Raw genomic sequence first — 15,738 nt, forward strand, 5'->3', positions numbered from 1 at the left:
CTCTGGTATGTCATCAATATATAAGTCAGACTTTATTTGTAGCCAGATCCGACAATAAATGTCCGTGGAGATACTTCAAAGGCATAAAAAATCCCTTTTTGTTCTCTTGGGGGTGGTCAGGTTTTTATCAGAAAACTCCCTCCAACCCCCCTCCCCCGGAAAATTAGGTCCACTTTTTCGGATTTCGCACTCCCCCCCAAGAAAAATCCTGGGTACGGGCCTGTCGTGGGCTCCCTGTGCATAGCACACTCTTTCATATTCCATCCAAGATGGCGCCTGCTTACTTTATGTGCAAGTGTTTAGTATCCAACTTGGACTCTTATGTTTAGAAGACTAGTACAGCTTATTCCTGGCATAGCGGCGTTTTCTAAACATCTGGATTTTCAACCAAGTCGCTTAGAACCGTGTGGGAAAAATCAATGTAAGACAATATTGGCTTGGTACTTGTCGAAGTTTGCTGTGAGTTCTAAACGTAGAATGGAAGGGAAGACGGTTTTGGCGGACACTGAAGGATTTAAGGCTATTCATACACCAGAGCTTCTTCGTCTCTCATCCGTTTTCACTAAGCATGGTTACGAGCTGAGAATTGTCGGAGGGGCAGTTCGAGATTTATTGATGGGCAAATTGCCTAAAGATATCGACCTGTGCACAAATGCAACCCCAGAACAAATGATCAAGATGTTCAAAGACGAGGAGATACGATGCATTGAGACAGGTCTGCAACACGGAACTCTTACAGCACACATAAACAAAACTGACTTTGAAGTGACAACGCTTAGGATTGACGTAGAAACTGATGGTCGTCATGCCACAGTCAAGTTTACTAATGATTGGCAGCTTGATGCAGAAAGGAGAGACTTGACATTTAATGCAATGAGTGTTGACTTAACGGGGAATCTTTATGACTATTTTAATGGAGAGATAGATCTCAGCAAGGGTCATGTAAGGTTTGTTGGGGATGCAAGGCTCAGAATCAAGGAAGACTATCTTAGGATCCTACGTTACTTTAGATTTTATGGCAAGATAGCAACAGAACCAGATAATCATGATCCAGATACCTTGGCTGTTATAAAAGAACTAGCGGAGGGGCTAAGGATCATATCAGTGGAACGAATCTGGCTAGAAGTGTCTAAAATACTGATTGGTAACCATGCCCAACATTTGCTCCAGATGCTTTATGATTTAGGAATTGCAAGCAATATAGGTAAGGTAAACAAGTATATAGCGAAAATATGCCATGGTGTAACTTGAACATCCACACAATTTTGAGAAAAATTAGGCCTTGTTTAGATGTTGTCCTTTCTATATACCATTCCAAATGCAAATGCATGCAAATGAACCATTCTATGTTCATTTGGAGTAGAAGATGAAAAGAACATAATTTGTCCTAGGCCTGAGGTCTTTTATTACTATAACGTCCCCAGACGCCCGTAATATATAGGCCCAAATAATATAGACCCGGATACTCATGGATTCATCCAAGGCATAGACAACCTTCAAAAGCACATCCAAGCAATGTATTAGAGTTGACTCCATTGCAAAATATAAACGTTGATTTCTGACCAATTCGTTAACAAATGCTTAAACTCAGAAACATTTCATAACCAAAATAGACACGAAATTTCAAACTACAAATAGAGACAAGCGAACACAGATCAAGTCACAAATAGATTCCTTAAATGCTCTCTGTCGGGTCCCATTTGACAGCCATCAGCCACAATATTCAATGCTAAAACCTCCACTGGAAGCGAGTCTCCATGTTTAGGCTATATTGCATGCTGGTACTGCATCATGGGAGTCTTGAAAACACCTTCACAAAGAGGGGGCAAACTCCTCCCCCATAATCATAACAGTTTGTTTATAAGTGTCTTTGCCCCAAAGCCAAACAAAACATTATCAGGTCCAAGGAACCCAGAACAAGTCTGAAAACAATTTTTGAATAAGGTTGGGTAGCAAAGATGGCCCACATCGGAGAGTATGAGGCCATTTACTAGAAAATTCCTTTCTCACTCGGTGAAACCCAAAAAAGGAACTATCCCATTGAATCAGCCTCAGCATGCAAATATCCATGAGAACAGCATTAATTTTGCCCAAATAGACTTCACGATGTTCTAAGGCACTCTCCAGATGTGAAAAAGCTGTATTTTTAAAGAAAATTACAAGCAAAACTGTTGTAAGCAACAGGCTGTAGCAATGCTGTCGCTGGATTGAAAAGACACCGCAGAGCATTGTTGGGAAACTTCAAGGCATACCGTCTTGGGTCAGTGGTAGCCTAACTTAAATGTTAGGGTTGGACTTGAAATAAGGGGGAGGTTTCTGTTTTCAGTCTGTTTTTTTTTTTTTTTTTACAATTTTGTTCAAAAGTACCCAGGAGTGAAAGGGTTAGAGTTTATTTGGTTTCCAGGCCTAGGGTTATTTAGTGTGCATTTTGAAATATTATAATTCTGCTTGAACAGGCCAGGATCCAAAAGGGGTAGTACTCATCTAGTTTTCTCATAAACTTTTCTTTACAATTCCTACCTTAATTCTTACTTACAACCTGTTAATTCCAAAATCCAGCACAATTTTTCAGGAAACTAAAATTGTGCTCCTTTTGATATCCTACTGTAAATCCTGTTTTCCCTGCCAAACTTTGGTTCCTATTAACCCTTACAGAACCCTAAAAGCTTCTGTCAAGTGTCATCCATGAATAAAAAAATATTTATGTGTTTTGGTAACAGGGGGTTAATAAATGCAGTTACATTTATCATATATGGCTACCTTATAGAGAATAGTGGCAAACCAAGGTACAGGGCGGAAATTTTCATTTGGGAGAATTTTATCTTGGTGTAGTACTATTAGCAGTACTTTTCGATTTTTTTACTTAAAGCATTTAATTTTTTTTTACTGTAGGTTTGCCAACCTATGATGCTTCCTGTATGACAGAATTCCACAGAGCTTGGAAAGAAAGCCAAATATTCTCTCTTCAACCGGTAACCCTTCTTTGCTGTCTTGTCAACACTGCTTGTGAGGCAGAAATCTTGGCAAGACATTGGAAGCTTTCAAATGCTGAGAGAAACCTTGGAAAGTTCATAACAGAGCACAGATTGCCCAAAGAACATGAAACCCCATTGAAACCATACCAAGATATGCTTGTCGTAAGCCCCAGTGCCCAATCAAAGGGAACCCTCAGGGGCCATATAACAGAATTACTGCACTACCAAGGGCGACATGAGCTAGGTGAGGCTATTGCCTGCTGGATTATTCCATCTTTTCCTGTCACTGGTGATCACTTGAAGAGCATTGGTCTGAAACCAGGTCCAGAATTTGGCCGAACTTTGAGTCAATTAAAGCAAATGTGGAAAGAAAGTTATTATGTTGCTACCAAAGAGGACTTGCTCGAAAAGGCCCATCATATGATAAAACGGTGATCATAGTCAGCTCATATCTAGCTCAAGCTGCATTTGTAATAAAATATGTAAGGGAAGTAAGGGTTTGAGTTCCCAATAATGTAAAAAATGTTTTGTAAAATTTCTAAAACATTATTTTCCAACTTATAGCTGGTGTAAAAGGTTAGTCTAATAACTCAAAATGCTTCTTTTTAGTTTTTAGATTTAATCAAAGGATTGAAGGCAATTTTTTTTATAAGTAAGGGGATAACCAAGTAGAACTTTTAATTTAGAAAAATTTTGATATTTGTTTTATGGCCATGTAAGCTTTGTGTCCATCTGTGTGCTTACTCTTCCTTACTGCCATCATGAAATGCACCCCAGTGGTTGAGCTGCGTAGGAGAGGTCAAGTACTAGACTATACCCTGTACTGGCAAGAGCAAACACAAGCACAAAAAAATCAAGCTGCTATTCTCCATTGATTTAGAGAATGATGTGCGTTGCACTTGCGTCCTAGTGAAAACCAACCAGAAGCCCCACATTCACATTACACTGGAAAACAGAGGGCCTTTTTTTAAGAAGAATAGAGAGAGAAAGAAGACTTCCATTTCTGCATTTTAGACTAACAACCATATATTTACTGAATAATTGCTATTTAGCCTGAGGTGCGTTCTGTATTCGAATAAAACGAATCAAATGATTAATGGACTGCAAAAATTGACTGCTATTTATTTGTTCCACCGGGGTTTGGTTATTTATAGCTATGAGATTTGTCCCGGCTGGGGCCTCGGGCTAGTCCGTGACGTCACCGCTGTCACTACAGGAAGGAGCGGTTGCAAGAAGAAAGCAAACCCTTGCCCAAAAATTCCTAATTTTTACACCGAATCTGGATACCGATCACTAAAATTACCACACAGGTACCTCAACAACATGTCGAAGACTAAGGAAAAGCAGCTAGGCCTTCATAAGGTCATTATGGTAGGCAGTGGAGGCGTCGGCAAGTCAGCCTTGACCTTACAATTCATGTACGAAGAGGTAAGAAATTATGCACAATGTGAAAATATCCTCAAAAATTGAAGTGTTTTTATTTCGATTTATTCTGTTTTGGACATGCCATGAAAGTGAGGACATACAGGAAGGTTATGGATTTTGTAGAAGTGGGTTTGAACTCGTAGAGCAGGGAAATAAAGGTTGTATTTTAATTTGGAAATATATTTACTTATAAAAACCCAACCCCAATAGAGAGAAAACAAACCGAGAACTCGTCGACTTTGCATGAAAGAATTTGAGTAACCGTCTATTTTCTCTGTGATGTTTTTTTTTTTAGTTTGTCGAGGATTATGAGCCAACTAAGGCGGATAGCTATCGGAAGAAGGCGATTCTTGACGGGGAAGAATGTCAGATTGATATTCTGGACACAGCCGGACAAGAAGATTATGCCGCGATTCGAGACAACTATTTCCGTAGTGGTGAGGGTTTTCTCTGTGTGTTTTCTATTACCGAGCCGGAGTCATTCGCAGCGACGACGGAGTTTCGTGAACAGATTCTCCGAGTGAAAGGGGATGATAAAATACCTTTCCTTTTGGTTGGAAATAAGAGCGATTTAACCGACAAAAGACAAGTTACTAGCGAAGAAGGGCAAAGCAAGGCTGATGAATGGGGTGTTCCCTACGTAGAAACCTCTGCCAAGACGCGTTCTAATGTGGACAAAGTATTTTTTGATCTCATGAGGGAGATAAGATCACGAAAAATGGACGATGGTTCTAAACCTGCTGGAAAAGGCAAGAAGGGTAAAAAGGGTAAAAAGAAATGTGTAATACTCTGATGAATGGTGGATGTAATTATCGATTGTAATTTGAGATCAACAGTGTAGACTTTAGGCACAATAATAATATAGTCAGGACAATTGAGTGCACTAGTTTGGCATAGTACAGTAAACATTGTATTGTACAGTTGTTACTAGTTACTGGCAAGTCGTTGTGCAAACTAAATACCTGTGTTCCACAGCTTTTGACATTTGAATAATCCTGTCTCATCCTGCACTTACGAACTATATTATTATAACAAACACAAGGCTTGTCACTCTTTGTACTTTATTACCCAATTCATAATCATTTTTTTTTATTTCAATAGTACCCAAGGCAACTGCCTTGTTAATAAAATTCTTTACTTGGGCACAGTTTACATTAAGTTGTCAATAAAATGCCCAAATGTTTAAGTACTGCTTCACTAAAGGAAAAACCTAATTATCAAATATTTAAACTATGATACATATATTAAGCAGTAGATTGAAGTTTCGGTTGTAAATTCATGTCCAAGAACACCAATATAGATAACACAACTAGCTCTATTCCTTACCTTATATATATCACTGTACTTTGTTCTTTGATATGAATTTACAACCAAATTTCCCTAGGGTTGTATCACAAATAACGAACAGGATATAAGGTATCACACATGCAAAAAAAACTATCAGTATTTCAAGTGTTTATCACAACATATGCCACAGAAAGTAAAAAAAAAATCTCGCTTTGATGATTTAGGCTAAGGCTATATTTACACCCTTAGTTTATCATTGTTCACCTTCTATCCTACTTATGTTTGAATGACACTTACATACATGTTTATAAATCATAAAACAATTATTTAATAATAGGTTGAATATTCATAAGAATATGTATACCATTGGAAGTGATAGTTAAAGAACAGTTTGGTCTCACATGGACTTTCCACACATGTTTACATGACCATCAAAACTAGTTCCAATCAAGAAATTAAATCAACACAAGGCTGAAGTTGTGCATTGTATGCCTCTTTAGTTTTCTTGGCATTTCAAACATTAGTCTCTCTTTTTGCTCCAGGAAAGGGTTATGATTTTAATATCATCACTAGACTGTTTAAAAAGACATACAATATTCAGCTCCAAGCCTTCATTGATTTATTGTTTTAGCTTAGTTACTCAACAGATTTCCTATAATTTCTCTAGTCATACCATTCAGTCTTCATCAAATTCTCAACAACCATGTTCAATACTAGATTTGCGTTAGAGGGATATGTTTTAAGGCACTCTATTAAAAGTCCAAATATATACTGTAGTAAAAAGAAAGCATATTTCAACCAAGCAAGGTTGCACTCCCCTTATCTTTAGTCATCAATTCCTGATCTAAATAAATAAATAAAACAGATGTGGGTGGGGCTTAGGGTCTGATAATTTGTGAGGCATGTGTATACACAGCAGAGGGTACACAGTAGTTAGGATAAATTGCTGTGGTGAGGGGGATCTTAGGCATTCCTTGTATTTGCTTTGGGGTGTAGCCATTTTTGGGTATGTTGCCCCTACAAATTCTAACTACTATTTCATCTGTAACATCCATGTATCAATCTTTAGAAATCAGATTTATGATTGAGTAATCTTTTATTTAAAATAGCAAGATTTTCTGAAGCCATGATTTTTGGTTTGTAATTTGCTCTTAATAGCATGAATGAAATGGTTCTGCTTGTTGGATCTAAAATAAGTTCTAGTCCAAAGCTAGAAGGGTAAGAAAGTGACCATTATAATCAAAACATTATTTTATTGTCAAATTAAACAGTTTTCTGGAGCTTGACAATGTTAGACTTGGCTTCAACCACTTTCAGGATCGGATTTATGCAACCAGAAAAAAAGGAAAGCTTTATTATTTTTTCCGAAAGATTTTCTTTACAAATCACACCCCTCCCCTCTTCCACACACACGTCACACCCCTCCCTCCTCTCTTCCACACACACGTTACACCCTCCCTCCTCTCCTCCACACACATGTCACACCCCTACATCCTCTCCTCCACACACATCACACCCCTACCTCCTCTCTCCCACACACGTCACACCCCTCCCTTCTCTTCTCCACACACATGTCACACCCCTCCCTCCTCTCCCACACACACGTCACACCCTTCCCTCCTGCTTTCACACACATCACACCCCTCCCTCCTCTCCTCCACCCACATGTCACACCCTTCCTCTCTTCCACACACACGTCACACCCCTCCCTCCTCTCTTCCACACACATGTCACACTCCTACCTCCTCTCCTCCACACACATGTCACACCCCTCCCTCCACTTCTCCACACACGTTACACCCCTCCCTCACCTCTTCCACACACATGTCACACCCCTACCTCCTTTCCTCCACACACATGTCACACCCTTCCCTCCTCTCTCCCACACACACGTCACACCCCTCCCTCCTCTACTCCACATACATGTCACACCCCTCCCCTCTTCCACACATGTCACACCCCTACCTCCTCTCTTCCACACACACGTCACACCCCTCTCTTCTCCATACACATGTCACACCCCTACCTCCCCTCTTCCACACACATGTCACAACCCTCCCTTCTCTTCTCCACACACATGTCACACCCCTACCTCCTCTCTTCCACACACATGTCACAACCCTCCCTTCTCTTCTCCACACACGTCACACTCCTCCCTCCTCTTCTCCACACACACATCACACCCCTCCCTCCTCTCCTCCACACAAACATCACACCCTCCCTCCTCTCTTCCACACACGTCACACCCCTACCTCCTCTCCTCCACACACACATCACACCCTCCCTCCTCTCTTCCACACACGTCACACTCCTCCCTCCTCTTCTCCACACACACATCACACCCCTACCTCCTCTCCTCCACACACATCACATCCCTCCTCCACACCCGTCATATCCCTCCCTCCTCTCTTCCACACACACGTCACACCCCTCCTTTTACTCTCCTCCACACCCGTCACACCCCTGCCTCCTTTCCTCCACACACACGTCACACCCCTCCTTACTCTCCTCCACACCCGTCACACCCCTGCCTCCTTTCCTTCACACACACATCACACCCCCACCTCCTCTCCTCCACACAAACATCACACCCTCCCTCCTCTCTTCCACACACGTCACACCCCTACCTCCTCTCCTCCACACACACATCACACCCTCCCTCCTCTCTTCCACACACGTCACACTCCTCCCTCCTCTTCTCCACACACACATCACACCCCTACCTCCTCTCCTCCACACACATCACATCCCTCCTCCACACCCGTCATATCCCTCCCTCCTCTCTTCCACACACACGTCACACCCCTCCTTTTACTCTCCTCCACACCCGTCACACCCCTGCCTCCTTTCCTCCACACACACGTCACACCCCTCCTTACTCTCCTCCACACCTGTCACACCCCTGCCTCCTTTCCTTCACACACACATCACACCCCCACCTCCTCTCCTCCACACACACATCACACCCCTCCCTCCTCTCTTCCACACACGTCACACTCCTCCCTCCTCTTCTCCACACACACATCACACCCCTACCTCCTCTCCTCCACACACATCACATCCCTCCTCCACACCCGTCATATCCCTCCCTCCTCTCTTCCACACACACGTCACACCCCTCCTTTTACTCTCCTCCACACCCGTCACACCCCTGCCTCCTTTCCTCCACACACACGTCACACCCCTCCTTACTCTCCTCCACACCCGTCACACCCCTGCCTCCTCTCCTCCACACACATGTCACACACCCCTCACTCCTCTCCTCCACACACACATCACACCCCTCCCTTCTCTACTCCACACCCGTTACACCCCTCCCTCCTCTCTTCCACACACGTCACACCCCCCTACCTCCTCTCCTCCACACACACGTCACACCCCTCCCTCCTCTCCCCCACACACACGTCAGACCCCTCCTCTCCTCCACACACACGTCACACCCCTCCTTACTCTCCTCCACACCCGTCACAATCCTGCCTCCTTTCCTCCACACACACGTCACACGCCCACCTCCTCTCCTCCACACACACATCACACCCCTCCCTCCTCTCCTCCACACCCGTCAAACCCCTGCCTCCTTTCCTCCACACACATGTCACACCCCTCCCTTCTCTACTCCACACCCGTTACACCCCTCCCTCCTCTCTTCCACACACGTCACACCCCCCCTACCTCCTCTCCTCCACACACACGTCACACCCCTCCCTCCTCTCCCCCACACACACGTCAGACCCCTCCTCTCCTCCACACACACGTCACACCCCTCCTTACTCTCCTCCACACCCGTCACAATCCTGCCTCCTTTCCTCCACACACACGTCACACGCCCACCTCCTCTCCTCCACACACACGTCACACCCCTCCCTCCTCTACTCCACATACATGTCACACCCCTCCCCTCTTCCACACATGTCACACCCCTACCTCCTCTCTTCCACACACACGTCACACCCCTCTCTTCTCCATACACATGTCACACCCCTACCTCCCCTCTTCCACACACATGTCACAACCCTCCCTTCTCTTCTCCACACACATGTCACACCCCTACCTCCTCTCTTCCACACACATGTCACAACCCTCCCTTCTCTTCTCCACACACGTCACACTCCTCCCTCCTCTTCTCCACACACACATCACACCCCTCCCTCCTCTCCTCCACACCCGTCACACCCCTGCCTCCTTTCCTCCACACACACGTCACACCCCTACCTCCTCTCCTCCACACAAACATCACACCCTCCCTCCTCTCTTCCACACACGTCACACCCCTACCTCCTCTCCTCCACACACACATCACACCCTCCCTCCTCTCTTCCACACACGTCACACTCCTCCCTCCTCTTCTTCACACACACATCACACCCCTACCTCCTCTCCTCCACACCCGTCACACCCCTGCCTCCTTTCCTCCACACACACGTCACACCCCTTCTTACTCTCCTCCACACCCGTCACACCCCCACCTCCTCTCCTCCACACACATGTCACACACCCCTCACTCCTCTCCTCCACACACACATCACACCCCTCCCTCCTCTCCTCCACACCCGTCAAACCCCTGCCTCCTTTCCTCCACACACATGTCACACCCCTCCCTCCTCTCTTCCACACACGTCACACCCCCTACCTCCTCTCCTCCACACACACGTCACACCCCTCCCTCCTCTCCCCCCCACACACGTCAGACCCCTCCTCTCCTCCACACACACGTCACACCCCTCCTTACTCTCCTCCACACCCGTCACAATCCTGCCTCCTTTCCTCCACACACACGTCACACGCCCACCTCCTCTCCTCCACACACACGTCACACCCCTCCCTCCTCTCCTCCACACCTGTCACATTCCTGCCTCCTTTCATCCACACACACGTCACACCCTTCCCTCCTCTCCTCCACACACGTCACACCCCTCCCTCATCTCCTCCACACACACGTCACACCTCTCCCTCCTCTCCTCCACACACACGTCACACCCCTCCCTCTTCTCTTCCACACCCGTCACACCCCTGCCTCCTTTCTTCCACACACACGTCACACCCCTCCCTCCTCTACTCCACACCCGTTACACCCCGACCTCCTCTCTTCCACACACACGTCACACCCCTCCCTCCTCTACTCCACACCCGTTACACCCCGACCTCCTCTCTTTCACACACGTCACTCCCCTACCACCTCTCCTCCACACACACGTCACACCCCTCCCTCTTCTCCTCCACACACACGTCACACCCCTCCCTCTTCTCCTCCACACACACGTCACACCCCTCCTTACTCTCCTCCACACCCGTCACACCCCTCCCTCATCTCCTCCACACACACATCACACCTCTCCCTCCTCTCCTCCACACACACATCACACCCCTTTCTCCTCTCTTCCACACACACGTCACACCCCTCCCTCCTCTCCTCCACACACACGTCACACCCCTCCCTCTTCTCCTCCACACACACGTCACACCCTTCCCTCCTCTCCTCCACACACGTCACACCCCTCCCTCATCTCCTCCACACACACATCACACCTCTCCCTCCTCTCCTCCACACACACATCACACCCCTTTCTCCTCTCTTCCACACACACGTCACACCCCTCCCTCCTCTCCTCCACACACACGTCACACCCCTCCCTCCTCTCTTCCACACACACGTCACACCCCTCCCTCCTCTCCTCCACACACACGTCACACCCCTTTCTCCTCTCTTCCACACACGTCGCACCCCTCCCTCCTCTCCTCCACACACACCTCACTTCCAACACCGTGTGAAAACAGCGCCTGCATTACTCTGGGTCAGTGTCTTTCTAGCGTCTCACAGAAAGTTTGCATTTTAATAGGGAATTGAGCGGGCGAGCAAAAGCGACCTCGAAATTATCAAAGCACTATAAATGTGTGATAAGGCGAGCTTTAGATTGTATTAGTCCCTATGGCGTTAATTTCGGGTTTTCTGTTCGGGCAACCATCAACAAAGGCCATCTTGCCTCGCGGCCAACACAGAAATCCCGAACAAGCCATGGCCCAGGCTAGAATTCCCAGGAGGGCAAACGAAACTAAAGGTATGCTGGTGAATGGACAACAGAAATCTACCACCGTGACTGGTGGATGCTTCTGTTTATGACTTCACATGAAAACTAAGAATAGAGATTTCAACAAAAAGAGTATGGAGAGGAGGTCCATGAGCCATCTGCAAGGGGGCAGTTGCGTGACCACGAAGGAACAACAGGAAAAAGCATTCATCATAACAAGCAATGCGATGCAAGCAATTCGATACTTACCGAGTAACAATTATATAGCCAAGGATAAGCACAACAATGCAGTTGAGAGTAATTCAAACATCTTAGAGACAGGACTTTGAAAACGATGCATGACCTATCTTATCTTGCTTATTATTCAGTTTATTATATCATTGCATTTCTTTAAAGCATAAAACAGAAACAAAACAACAACAAAAATCGCCTTAAGGCCCTTATTTAATTGACTACGAATAATGATGTGCTACCGCTTATTAACGAACTAGTTAACAAATAATTTTATTTTAAAGTATCATGCTATTGCTTTCCTTCATTTCCTTTTACACACATTTCCCAATAGCTTTTGTTAAACAAATTCTAATTATATAATCAGCCACTTCTGACAACGATGACATGCCCAAATGATTAGTAGAGAAGTCATACAGTAAAAAAAATACAAAAAAATACACAAGAAGCTGTTTACCTACCTTTTTGGGAGGTCTGAGAGCAACAGCTGTACATTTATTTTTAATCAATTTATCAATTAAATCAAGTGTTCTCACATTTGAAGTAATATTTGAAAAACATTGTCGATGGACCATACAAACTGTGTAATGGCTGTAATATGTTGGGATATTTCGATAGAAAGTTAAAGCCGACCCCATTAACGTTGTCCATAACGAAAAGAAGTTTACAATTTGAGCAAACTAATTGATGTTTAATATCCTCGCGCGAGACCTTTGTGTTGTATAAGATAAAAGAATACATGCATCACACACATTTTAATGTTAACTTAAACTTAATTTTAGCTTAAAAGTGGCTAAAGAATATTTCACTATTTAGAAATGACACAAGAGTTTTTTGAACTTGTTCATTTCTTTTGTCTTGGACACAACGTTCGGCTGTATTTTTTAATGGTAGAACACGCCAAATTGTTCCTTTTTTACTCTTTGTTTAGTGCTGTTCATTGTTGCATAGGAGAACATGCCAAAATCCAAATGCGCCCATTTCAAACATCTATTTTAGTAACAAAATCGTGGCACCAGTCTTTAGACTAAACAGACATGAACGTGAAGCGATGTTAAGTTCCATAGGAGAAAAAGCGGCGCTGTTTCTAGCTGGTTTCTTTTTCTGGACTGTTCATTTTCTATTTAAAAAAGAACAAAACCTAAACACCATTTAATGGCGAGCCGGATACACTTATTTTTAAATGGCTTTGCTCTCTCGGCCGGAGGGAAACCAACGCTCCCACTTCTATTTCTGCGCTCCACCCTTGGAGAATCGTGCTTAATAAAGCGAATTTTGTTTCCAAATTTCCCACGTACTATGGAAGACAAATGGGCAGTCTGCCCTGATGTACTTTGTTTTGATTGTTTTTATTAGCCTGAACAAGCAATTTCGCCAGTTCCTCTTAGATATTACTCAGCTGTACGTTGCGGCAAACAACCAAAAGGTAATATCCTTAACTTGGATATATTGTTGACGCAATTATTTTAAGTAATAATTCTATTAATACACCAAAGGCAGGCTTTGTCAAATATTGATTACTCGATTACTATCATTAGAGTACCGAAAACTAGCAAAATTAGACAGTTAGGGATTGCGCAAATGATCAAAAGTACTGTGGTCTATTTCTTAATAAATCTCTCAGTGGGGAATTTATGTATCGCATACAAAAGACAAAAAAGACAGCTATTTTAAAGACTTTTGTACTCTTTTTCTAACAATCGTCCGCTTCTTGGCATGATGAATAACTTGTAGCCCGAGATAATGGCACTTTGCCGTCGCGATGTTAAGCCTGGCTATTAAAATGCTTTCATATTCAAATGGCATGTTGAAATCTAAACGCAAAGCAAGGAATTAAGGACTTTTGTCTAACACAGAGCTTCCCCTTACAGGTGCATAAATACAAGTATAGTGGTGACGTCAGATGCTAACCACCACTATAAATATTGGGAAAAGATATAACCCTTCGCCGCATCTGAGGACGCTACTATACACGAATACACTTCCCACAGGTAAGACATCTAACGCCATACATCTCTCATTCGAAAGCACAAAATTCTTTCAGAGTATAATATTCTGAAGTAGCATTTCTTTATTTTAAAAAAATACATAGTTAAAATGTATTTTTCCCCAAATCCAATGGTGGTAAAAAAAAACATCCTTTTTGCAAAGGTTACCACCAGAAAACAATACTCGGTAGGGATATGTTGTTAAAAGGTTTATCAAAAGGTAAAATTTGTCTCATGGTGAAGCTATCTTTACAATTCCTAGCGGTCAGAAGTTTCTAGCAACAGCTGGTTAAGATAGTATATGGTCACTATTTTTCCAAGAAAAAAACTTGGGGAGGAATTTCTCACCAAACAACACAAATGCCTTTTATGACTAATATTCACTAGTAGAAAATGTTCCGAAGTTTCTAGCCACTTTAACTTTAATGTCTTAAAAAAAAACTTTCAGCCAAGAAAAAAGTGGTCAGAAATTTCAAGCAAACCCAGCTGGTAAAAAATTGCTTAAGGCCACTATTTGTACGGACGCTTAAAAGAGGAACCACTTTAGAAACATGTATAACTAGAAAAACTACAGACAAGCTGTACAAAAACTAGGTGGAATCGCAGCAATAAATCAACACAAAGTTGGAATGGTATCAAACGTTGTCTGTTATATGTGCGCTTATTTAAGAGAACATCGCGTGCGAGATGTCTTTTACCAACTCACTCAACCCAAGATGGCTGCCTTCTGGGTAGAGTGATTTGTCCTTTTTCAAATTATTTTCTGAGCTTCTCCAACCTTCCATATGGCTTCCACCAACAGGCGAAAACCACAATGCATCGCGGTCATGTGATAGCTGCGCTGTTGATCAGCCTTTTTGTAATATCCGCGGGCGCCTGGGGCGGAAGACGATTCGTCAAAAGGCCAACAACAGCCGGACCTGCGTTGGGTAGATTTCAATCACGTACGCGATCAAAGATTCCCGACGAGGCGTTGAAGGCAGAGGACACCTGGTACCGATACTACGACAAACACCGTAAGTCATCAACAAGGCTGTCGCAGAAGCATCGTACTGGTTCGAAATGATCAAAGGTCTTGTAAGATCGTCCCGTCTTATACACCTATTCCACTTAGTATATTTAACTGTTGTTACCTGCAGTGCTAATTAAATAACGAAAATTATCACTGGCAATATTAGTATTCTTGTTTATGTTGTTTCGAACATACCTTTTGTCATTACACATGGATTCTTAGAACCTTACTTGAAATAGGTATGCACTCGACGCAAGGCAAAATACATTTATAAGTTCACAAAGGTCACGATTTATCTTTTCAAATTTTCAATTTACTCGCATGATAAACGGCATTAAGTGTATAGCATAAACCTGTTATCTGTGTTTGATTTGGCGAAGCCATTGCGATATATCCGATTAATTGGAAAAGCAAAATCTTTGTGTTTGTGATAGATGGTTGTTTCAAGATTACATAAATATATCGTTTTATATTGAATAAGGTTAGCAAAGTCCAAGTTTCAACCTAAATTAGAGGGCTAAATTGTAATAAAAGAAAGAGGTGGATCCTCGAGCATCATAGGATCGTTGTCCAGCAACACCATTCAGATCGTATGCAAACGAAAGCTCGAATTATCAAGTACCAAGTATACTAAAACTCATTTATAACTGTTTACAGGGTCTTTACGACAAGATGACGAACAACAAAGATGAAAAACAATATTTTTATGACAAATATTAAATAAAAGTTATTTATGCATTGCTGGCTTTTGGTGTTTGGTAGCCGCGCGTGCGTGTATAGCATGATAAGGGTAA

General features: G+C 43.5%; 2 protein-coding genes and 1 long non-coding RNA gene across 3 annotated transcripts; all 3 read left to right on the plus strand.

Moving 5' to 3' along the window:
* Positions 1-256: 256 nt before the first annotated feature.
* Positions 257-3,706, plus strand: LOC5517962 (CCA tRNA nucleotidyltransferase 1, mitochondrial). The gene is made up of 2 exons (XM_001637839.3): positions 257-1,204; positions 2,893-3,706. Exons 1-2 carry the CDS (start codon positions 322-324, stop codon positions 3,408-3,410), a joined length of 1,401 nt encoding a protein of 466 aa, XP_001637889.3. The 5' UTR covers positions 257-321; the 3' UTR covers positions 3,411-3,706.
* Positions 3,707-4,171: 465 nt separating this feature from the next.
* On the plus strand, positions 4,172-6,489 carry LOC5517905 (ras-related protein Ral-A). The gene is made up of 2 exons (XM_001637840.3): positions 4,172-4,403; positions 4,696-6,489. The coding sequence occupies exons 1-2, from the start codon at positions 4,299-4,301 to the stop codon at positions 5,191-5,193; spliced, it is 603 nt and encodes a 200-aa protein (XP_001637890.1). The 5' UTR covers positions 4,172-4,298; the 3' UTR covers positions 5,194-6,489.
* A 7,327-nt stretch (positions 6,490-13,816) lies between these two features.
* Positions 13,817-15,682, plus strand: LOC116601549. Its single transcript, XR_004290077.2, has 3 exons — positions 13,817-13,935; positions 14,735-14,948; positions 15,602-15,682. It is a non-coding gene; the product is annotated as an uncharacterized LOC116601549 (long non-coding RNA).
* Positions 15,683-15,738: the final 56 nt, after the last annotated feature.

This window comes from Nematostella vectensis, chromosome 2 (assembly GCF_932526225.1).
Source record: "Nematostella vectensis chromosome 2, jaNemVect1.1, whole genome shotgun sequence".
Lineage (NCBI taxonomy): Eukaryota > Metazoa > Cnidaria > Anthozoa > Actiniaria > Edwardsiidae > Nematostella > Nematostella vectensis.

Coding starts and splice junctions, on each gene's coding strand:
- LOC5517962 (XM_001637839.3), top strand. CDS start 322: ATGTTTAGAAGACTAGTACAGCTTATTCCTGGCATAGCGGCGTTTTCT. Junction 1,205..2,892: donor AGGAATTGCAAGCAATATAG/GTAAGGTAAACA, acceptor TTTTTACTGTAG/GTTTGCCAACCTATGATGCT.
- LOC5517905 (XM_001637840.3), top strand. CDS start 4,299: ATGTCGAAGACTAAGGAAAAGCAGCTAGGCCTTCATAAGGTCATTATG. Junction 4,404..4,695: donor TACAATTCATGTACGAAGAG/GTAAGAAATTAT, acceptor TTTTTTTTTTAG/TTTGTCGAGGATTATGAGCC.